The sequence below is a fragment of the Trichomonas vaginalis genome (assembly GCF_026262505.1).
Source record: "Trichomonas vaginalis G3 chromosome Unknown ctg_56, whole genome shotgun sequence".
NCBI classification, from domain to species: domain Eukaryota; phylum Parabasalia; order Trichomonadida; family Trichomonadidae; genus Trichomonas; species Trichomonas vaginalis.
In genome coordinates this window covers 20,031-28,446 of record NW_026529144.1, presented here as the reverse complement: position 1 = coordinate 28,446, position 8,416 = coordinate 20,031, and the positions used below count along the sequence as shown (strand labels likewise).

Below are 8,416 nucleotides of genomic sequence, written 5' to 3'. Positions count from 1 at the left end.
TGAACCATTGGACGACAGCCAAAGCGCGGAGTGGTTATTGAAATACTTGACCTATAAACACAAACGATTGACACTTATAAAGTAAGATATGAAGGAGGCGTTGAAGATGTTATACCATCTAAGAACTTGAGAGAATCTAAACCAACTCATCTGGGACCATTAGAGCGGGAGTACTGGAAAGATAAAAACATGCCAGAAAGAATAAGAAAATTCTTCTAAACTTTTTCGTTGGATGTAAATCAGACAAAAATATAATTTAGGTGAAGAGGTGAGATTTCACCTGTTTTCTCACCTCTTTTTTCACCTCTTGAACTTTTTATAACATTCGGTCATAACTTCATCAATTTCATTTAAATCACGATTTAAAAACTCATTGACTTCATCTTCAACCGTGTCATCTTGTAATAAGAATATTTTCTTTAGTTTCATGTCAACATCCCGAACAGCACAAAGGATAAAATCATATTCATTTCTTCCGTTAAACATACTTTTTCTTTCTCGTTCATCGTTAAATAAATTATTGAAAATATAAACAGCGGTGTAAAAGTTATGTACTGTGTTAAATGTTGAAGCTTCACCTATTTTAGATTTTAGGATTCTTTTAGTAAGTAAATTGTTATCGTTCTTTCTCTTTTCCTTATCGTTCATGTCGAATCTGTCGAACCACATATCCTGTATTTCATCGAATTTACGAACTATAGAATCCGTCATTTCCCTGGTTAATGAGGGGTAATCATTATTAATTTTTTCATATAATTTGTCCATATGATTTTCATCGACGTTTCCGGAAAGCATTTAATTAAAGCAAAAATATATTATAGGTGAAGAGGTGAGATGTCACCCGTTTTCTCACCTGTTTTCTCACCCCAGTTTTTCACAAGCGTTTTACATGAATTGTACGATGTATATTTGAAATCCTAAACAATTTCGTAGCTTCTATTTCTTCTGTCAGTATGTCAAAAGTTTTAACAATGCCGAAAGTTTCTTTATATTTCTTCTTGACGTCAGATAGAAGGAAATCGTCAGCAGTTGGATAGTTTTTGTTCAGAAATGCTAACATGTCCATTTTATTTTCTGCTGGCTTTTCTGCTTCTTTCTTTAAGTCTGCATAGTCGTTTCGCATTCTTTCTATCTCTTTGACGGAGTAGTTATATTTCCTAATTGCTGCTTTACATTTAGAACATTGCGGATTCATTTTTGCGTTATATTCTGAAACCTTACCTGCTAAAACAACTAAGGCGTCAATGGTTTTCTTTAACTCAAAAGCAGTTGGTCTTATCTGTTCGTTCCATATTTTACCTCTTCTATCTTTATCTCTTATCTGCCATACACATTCAGCAACTAACGAAACAAAGTTATCGTAGGTCTTAAACTCCCCGGATTTATATATGTCAGAAACATTCTTATATACCATGTCGCAATCTTTGTCCATAACCTTATGGTTGCAATGAAATCCTAGAAACTCATAGTTTACCTTTCGAATGAACTTCTTTATTTCTACTGAGTCAGTTGGTTTCACTTCTATTTCATCGAATTCAGGAATAGTTAGTTTTTGATGCTGAATTTCAGGTAGTTTAGGTAAATGGTCAATAATGTCCTGCATTTCATAAAGATACTGTTCATTTGTTTCATCTTTCGCACTACAGTCTAAATTACTTGTTAAAAGTTCTTGCTTTATCTTCTGGATTTTTGTTTCGAAAGTATATGAAGAAGGAATGAAGCTTTTCATCTCTACTAACATAGATGTTGGATTCATGACTAACGAGTTTGGTGAAGTTGTTGTGGACAGAGTCCCGCCGTTCGCGGCTTGAATTGTTGTTGTGCCGATTGTTGAAATCATATCTTTACATACAAAATAAAAAAATAAATAAAAATAAAACTAACGTTATTTTTCTATCTTAAGGAAATTCATGAAAATTCAAATTCATGAGGGTGAGAAATTAGGTGAAAAAAGAGGTGACATCTCACCTCTTCACCTATAATATATTTTTGGTCATTTACACTCATTTACGAAGAAGTTATGACAAAGCATTTACGAAGAAGTTATGACAAAGCATTTACGAAGAAGTTATGACAAAGTCACGAGGGTGAAAAAAGAGGTGAGAAAACAGGTGACATCTCACCTCTTCACCTAAATTATATTTTAGGTCAAAGCTTCCACGAGAGAAAAGATTCCTCATTCGCTAAGGATTCCAAAAATGAAAAAATCATTGATTTCGGCTGAGAAAAAACAGCAAAACCCTTCTTCCACGGGAACAAAGAAATAAAGAAGAAATAAAGTAAATTTTTTATTTATTCCCGTGGAAGATAGAGCACTTTTATGACACTTTTTATTCACGACAAACAAGACAAATAAAGAAAATAAGAAAATACGGCGCTGTCGCGGTTCGAACCACAGACCTTGACCCCTCCATAACACCACCTTAGACCACTGTGCTACGTAGCCTGTCGACATAAGATTTTATAAATTGCATATTTGACGTAAATTTATTTCCATCTGGCTTCCCACTGCATAAGATATTCATACGTGTTTGTAAGACATTCATTAAACTTCTTTTCTATTGCATCTAATCTTGCGTTATTTTTTTCAATAACTTGTCTGTATTCTTCATCATCTCCAGCAGTGTTTGGGTCTTCACGTTTAAAATATTCATTGTTAACCAATTTTTTATCTACAAATTTTATTAGTGTTTGATTCACTTCGTTATGATAACGGTCATATTCTTTCAATACGTAAGTGAAGACAAAATGCGTCGTACCTTCAATCTTAAAGCTTAAAGAACTTTCAACACAGTTTTGAGGGTCTGTCAGTGCGTCAATGAGATAGTATTCGAAGTCAGTCAATAATCTTTTTAAAGTCATTTCATACAGGATAAAATTTAATGTTGTGAAGAAATAGTGTTTATCTCAGAAAAAATAAAGTTAGTTTTTATTTTATTTATTTTTTTATCCTGTATGTAAGAACAGTAATGTCAACATTAGAGAACACAACAACTGCTATCGTTCATGAAGCCATAAATGAAGAATACGAATACATACAATATAACAAACAATTGAGACTCATTCGTTCAGTCAAAGATGATATGTATCAAATGCAAAGTATAATGAACGCTCTTCGTTCTACAAAGCAAGCATATCATTGGTTTGAAAACCAACAGGCAAAAGAACTTTTAGAAGAATTTCCTCATATGATTGCTTCCCTCGGAAAACCGAGGGAAGAGATTCCGTACGAAAATCGCAAGAATTTGGCACCTGGTTTGAAAGGTTATTATGTTCATAGACTTTTAGTAAATGCTGTAGCAATGTGGGCTTCACCTCGTTATGCTTGTTATATTTTCATGATGTTAGATGAACTATATAAAGCAGAACGTGGAGAGATGGAAAAGAAACTTCAAGCAAAAGATGAAGTCATTGAATCCAAAGACAAAAGCATACAGAAAAGAATACCACGTTCAGTACCAAAAGGAAAGGAAAAGAGTTATAAGTATATGATTTATACTGAAGAGTTGGAGAAAGAAGAAGATAGAGATATGGTTATGTTGCATTTAGTCAGAAGAAACAACAAAAGCTTTTACGACCTTGCTAAAATATATAAATCTGACAGAAACTGGTTCTATCGTGAAAACTTACCGATTTCAATGACACCGAATGAGCAAATAAAAGAAATTGTCAAAAATACTCTTCCTCAAACACACTATGACATCAAAGGTTGCACAATACTTACCTTCAAAGAAGACTTAACATTACTGAAGGAAAAAATAACAGAATATTTCGATAACTTCAAAGAGGAAGAATGAAGTCACGACAACATTAACGAAGAAGTCACGACAACATTAACGAAGAGAGAATGAGGTGAAAAAACAGGTGATATCTCACCTCTTCACCAAAAATATATTTTTGGTTAAATAGCTTCAGGGTCAATTTCTTCAACCATTTCACTTCCTTCGTCAATGTCAATTGAAGCTTCTTCAACCTTTGGTAAGAACTTTTGTATAACATCTTTGTTCGTTATTGTCTTCAGAGATGAAGGATAATATTTCACAGATGTTTCACCCTTCTTATATTCTTTCTGTTCGGAAAGATTCATAGCAATACTGAAGAAGTCAATGTTGGAGTTCTTTATGACAGTATAGTGTGTATCTTTGACATTCACGAAGAAACCCTTTTGTTTCAAAACTACTGCTAACTCTTGTGAAGTATAACGTTTGCGGTCAATGACGATAGCTAATGGTCTGACATACTGACCAAACTTAGATTCTTTCACAAACTTCTTGTTAAAGATAACATTAACGTTTGAAGCATTATTGAACTCATTCTTGATGGCAGTAGCGAGAGCATTGTATGAAAAGAACTTGCAATCTTGCATGTGTTTCATTAAAATAAAAATATTAAATTATTTTGAAAAATAACTTAAAAAAAATCTAATCTAATTTTTTCAAAAAATATTTTTTTATTTCCTACTAAAGATGTATCGGAAGTTGTCTAAGTTAGAACACTCGGAAATAAAACAACTTCTTACAGAAGCTAATATAGATGTTGCAAAGCATTACGCAACAAACAAAAAAGCACTCGCTGACTTCATTAAAGACTATAATGGTGCAATAAGTTATGATAGAATTCATGAGTTCATAAAGCCGCAACGCGGCGAGGACGAAGTCCATGCAAGAGCATTTCCTTTAAATGACATTGCTATTGACTTATATCATAGACGTTCAGTACCTCATGAAGTAAGAAGAGAGATGTTTGACATAACAAATGCAAACGTTGGTGAAACAAGAAGAGCTGTACCTCATGAAGTAAGAAGAGAGATGTTTGACATAACAAATGCAAACGTTGGTGAAACACGAAAGAGAGATGACACACTGAAACAACAGAGAAGAGAGATGTTTAAAAGTGCTATAGAACAAGTTCGCAAAGCTAACGATGTCATTCGTTCCATTGACGACAAACCAAAAGAAGGTGAGAGATGGTTAAAGAAAGATGAAGAGAATAGGAAGAGAAATGTGAAGTCAGGCAATAGACTCATTGACTTTAACATCGAAGCTTTAGATGAACCAAACAGAGACTACTTACACAAACATTTCGGTAAGGTTTTCATGAGACTCTTAGAGAAAATTAAAATAAACTCGCAACAGAGATGGATGGTATGTTATAAACTTGGTGGAAAGTATGAATGTTCTACGTTAAACCTCAATAATATTGGAACATTACTACATCAGCTCTTGAAGGAGAACTTTATATCAGAGATAGAAGCAAATGCTGCAGGTATTGTTGAAATGCACTATGACTTCTTCTTGACAAACATAAAGAATCTTACCGAAATAAAGATGTATGATTTAACAGAATATGAAGGCTTAACGATGTCAGATGTAAAGAAAGGCAAACCAAAAAAGAGACCATATAGAGATGAAAGCACACTGACAAATGACCAGAAAGCCATTTTGGAAGCTCTTAAGCAAACAGGAAACCCAGCACTTATAGAAAGCTTTTGGAAAGATAATGGTGAAAAGAAGTTTTATAAGAAGAGAAGCGGTCAGTTCTGGAAGTATCTTTGCACATTACCTATAAATCTTGAACGCTACCAAATCTTCAATGAACTGAACAAAAGAACTGCAACACTTATGACAGAGGACAATTGTTTCGTTTATGCTTGCATTCAGGCTGGAGTAAATGAAGAAACTATTGACCACATGAGAGAAGTCATTCGTGTTAGAGACTTTCCTCAAAGTAAAGTACAAGAAATTTCCGATTCAACAGGTATAGCATTTAATGTTACCATTGGTTATTTCAATGACTCAAGACATAATGAAATAAAGAGATATATACCAAAAGAATGCGAAACTGTTAGAACTATTGACTTACTTCTTGTTGAAGACCACTACATGCTAAATGAAAGATTACCAATGACAACATACTTCATTCGAAACTATATAGAAATCTTGAAGGAGTGTGGTGGAATGAACATTGAGAAACAGATGAAGATTTATACAAAGAGAGAAGATAAATATGTAGTTCGTTATGATAGAACAACACCGCTATGGGATGTTATGAAAACATTGTGGGAGTGCAAATATTTCGAACCTATTTCTTATGGAGAACTTTTCACATATACTACTGACTTATATAAACAGAACCTTGCACCATTTAAAGATTTGACATATGCTCCAAAGTATTGTGTACAACTGAAGAAGAAAGCAGAGTCAAAAGAAGTAAATAAAGCTAAATGTAAATTCATTCCTGAGCACGTTTTCTTTGCTGACTTTGAGTGTAGCACAGACGGCTTTCATAAAGCTTTTAACATCTGTTATGACAGTGAAGATGGTTCAGTGAGTGAAAGCATTTGGGGTCAAAACTGTGCAACAGAATTTTTGGAAAGACTTCCTGACAAGAGTTTAATATATTTCCACAACCTCAGTTATGACATAAACTTCATCTTAAGACACATGACAGAAGTGAAAGGAACTCCCATCATTAAAGGTTCACGAACAATGCAAATAACTGGTTTATATAAAGGACGGGCAATTATTATAAAAGACTCTTACAGTGTTATAAATAAGAAGCTTAAACTATTTCCTGCTATGTTTAACTTACAAACAGGACCGAAAGAAGTATTTCCATATAACTACTACAGCAGTGTTTTGTTAGCAAATGACAACAGAACTGGTGTCATTTCTGAAGCATGTAAGTTTATCCATGATGCAGATACATTCATGAAAAACATAGATTCCATCAAAGGTTGCAGAATAGATGAAAACCACTTCGACTTAGAAAAATATAGCACGTTTTACTGCAAACAAGATGTAAGAATTTTAAGAGAAGGTTTTGTAAAGTTCCGCAATGACTTATTGAAAGAGTTTGATTTAAACGTTTATGACTACGTTAGTATTTGTTCTATTGCTAACAAATTGTTTGAGAACAGAGTATACTTCCCGAATGGAAATCTTTATGACCTCTCAAATAAACCAAGAGAATTTATTTCGAGATGCATTCAAGGTGGAAGATGTATGTTGTCAGATAACATGAAACAAAAGAGCAAAAAGAAACTCATTGCTGACTTCGACACTGTTTCATTATATCCTTCAGCTATAGCAAGACTTTATACTTTAGAAGGTATTCCAAAAGTATTGAAGGAAGAAATGTTAAGCACAGAGTATCTCATGAGACATTTATTCGATGATGACCAAAAGGAACCCATTGGTGAAAAGTTTATGTCTGGCTTCTTTGTTCTCATTAAGATAACAGAGATTGGTATACCCAGACACTTTCATTTAATAGTTTGCGACCCTGAACTAAATCCAGAACTTAACGTTCCAAGAAGTTCAAACACTTGCTGTCTCATGTATGTTGACCATATAACATTACAAGACCTCATAAAATATCAAATGTGTCAAATGTGAAGTGTTGCAAGGATACTATTACGATGGAAACAGAGATATGAGAATAAGAGATGAAGTAAAGAAGTTGTTTGAGTTAAGGTTAAAGTATAAGAAAGAAGGAAACCCCTTACAAGAAATTATAAAAACTCATTCTGAACAGCATTTATGGCAAAACTATTCTATCTCCTATTGAGTCAAAAATAACCATAGTAAATGACAAAGATGCTATAAGATATGCTATAAGAAATTACAACCATATAGTGAAGTTCGAAGGTTTGGATGGTTCAGATAAACTATTTTCAAGCTAACGAAAAGCATTTGCAGACACTTTAACTTCTGTCCACTTGGTGTTAATATTCTGTCTATGTCAAAACGTATTATGAATGAAGTATTCTGTACTGCTGAAGATATGGGTCTTCAAATCTTTTACCAGGATACCGACAGTATGCACTTATATAATGAAGACATACCAAAGCTTGCAGCAGAGTTTAAGAAGAGATATGGTCGCGAACTTATAGGAAAGAACCTTGGTCAATTTCATAGCGACTTTGCAGAAATAACACCTGGAAAACAAAGTTTAGCTTATAAAAGTATTTTCTGTGGAAAGAAGACCTACATAGACTTACTCACTAACGATTTAAATGAAGTTGCATTCACTGCAGAATGAAAGGCGTGAAGCAAGATGTTATTGCTTTAACCGCTAATGAAATGTTTCCTGAAGCTATACAATGCTATTACAATGAAGATAAGAACATTCACATACCTGTTGGAACATATGACAAAGACTCTGAGTTCAGTTTAATGAAACTTTACAAAGCACTTTATGATGGTCAAGAGATTGCATTCGACTTATGTAAGTCATGTCAACCTTGCTTTGCTGAAAAGTTCAACTTTTCAATAACGACTAAAACAAGCTTTATTCGTAAGTTGAAGTTCTGAGGTCATGGGCTTCGCCCTTGCCGCTAGCGGCTTATTTTTGTCAGCAATGAGGTCATGAATGAGGTCATTTTTTTTGTCAGCAATGAGGTCATTCGTGATAA

At 33.7% G+C, this 8,416-nt stretch overlaps 5 protein-coding genes and 3 pseudogenes across 8 annotated transcripts, besides 1 other annotated feature; 3 read left to right on the top strand and 5 right to left on the bottom strand.

The window, feature by feature from the left end:
• Window positions 1-15: 15 nt before the first annotated feature.
• Window positions 16-8,416: part of a mobile genetic element that runs on past the window's edge.
• On the bottom strand, window positions 301-711 carry TVAGG3_1067000 (uncharacterized protein; the record flags this gene model as incomplete). Its single annotated transcript, XM_051256236.1, has 1 exon — window positions 301-711. The coding sequence occupies one exon, from the start codon at window positions 709-711 to the stop codon at window positions 301-303; it is 411 nt and encodes a 136-aa protein (XP_051076558.1).
• Window positions 875-1,432, bottom strand: TVAGG3_1066990 (organellar and viral DNA polymerase type B; the record flags this gene model as incomplete). Its single annotated transcript, XM_051256235.1, has 1 exon — window positions 875-1,432. The coding sequence occupies one exon, from the start codon at window positions 1,430-1,432 to the stop codon at window positions 875-877; it is 558 nt and encodes a 185-aa protein (XP_051076557.1).
• On the bottom strand, window positions 1,566-1,840 carry TVAGG3_1066980 (annotated as a pseudogene). Its single transcript has one exon. A coding segment is annotated over exon 1 (275 nt).
• Window positions 2,488-2,862, bottom strand: TVAGG3_1066970 (uncharacterized protein; the record flags this gene model as incomplete). The annotated part of the gene is made up of 1 exon (XM_051256234.1): window positions 2,488-2,862. One exon carries the CDS (start codon window positions 2,860-2,862, stop codon window positions 2,488-2,490), a length of 375 nt encoding a protein of 124 aa, XP_051076556.1.
• Window positions 2,970-3,797, top strand: TVAGG3_1066960 (KilA, N-terminal/APSES-type HTH, DNA-binding family; the record flags this gene model as incomplete). Its single annotated transcript, XM_051256233.1, has 1 exon — window positions 2,970-3,797. The coding sequence occupies one exon, from the start codon at window positions 2,970-2,972 to the stop codon at window positions 3,795-3,797; it is 828 nt and encodes a 275-aa protein (XP_051076555.1).
• Window positions 3,902-4,375, bottom strand: TVAGG3_1066950 (uncharacterized protein; the record flags this gene model as incomplete). The annotated part of the gene is made up of 1 exon (XM_001327459.2): window positions 3,902-4,375. The coding sequence occupies one exon, from the start codon at window positions 4,373-4,375 to the stop codon at window positions 3,902-3,904; it is 474 nt and encodes a 157-aa protein (XP_001327494.2).
• TVAGG3_1066940 lies at window positions 4,467-4,974 on the top strand (annotated as a pseudogene). Its single transcript has one exon. A coding segment is annotated over exon 1 (508 nt).
• On the top strand, window positions 5,097-6,127 carry TVAGG3_1066930 (annotated as a pseudogene). Its single transcript has one exon. A coding segment is annotated over exon 1 (1,031 nt).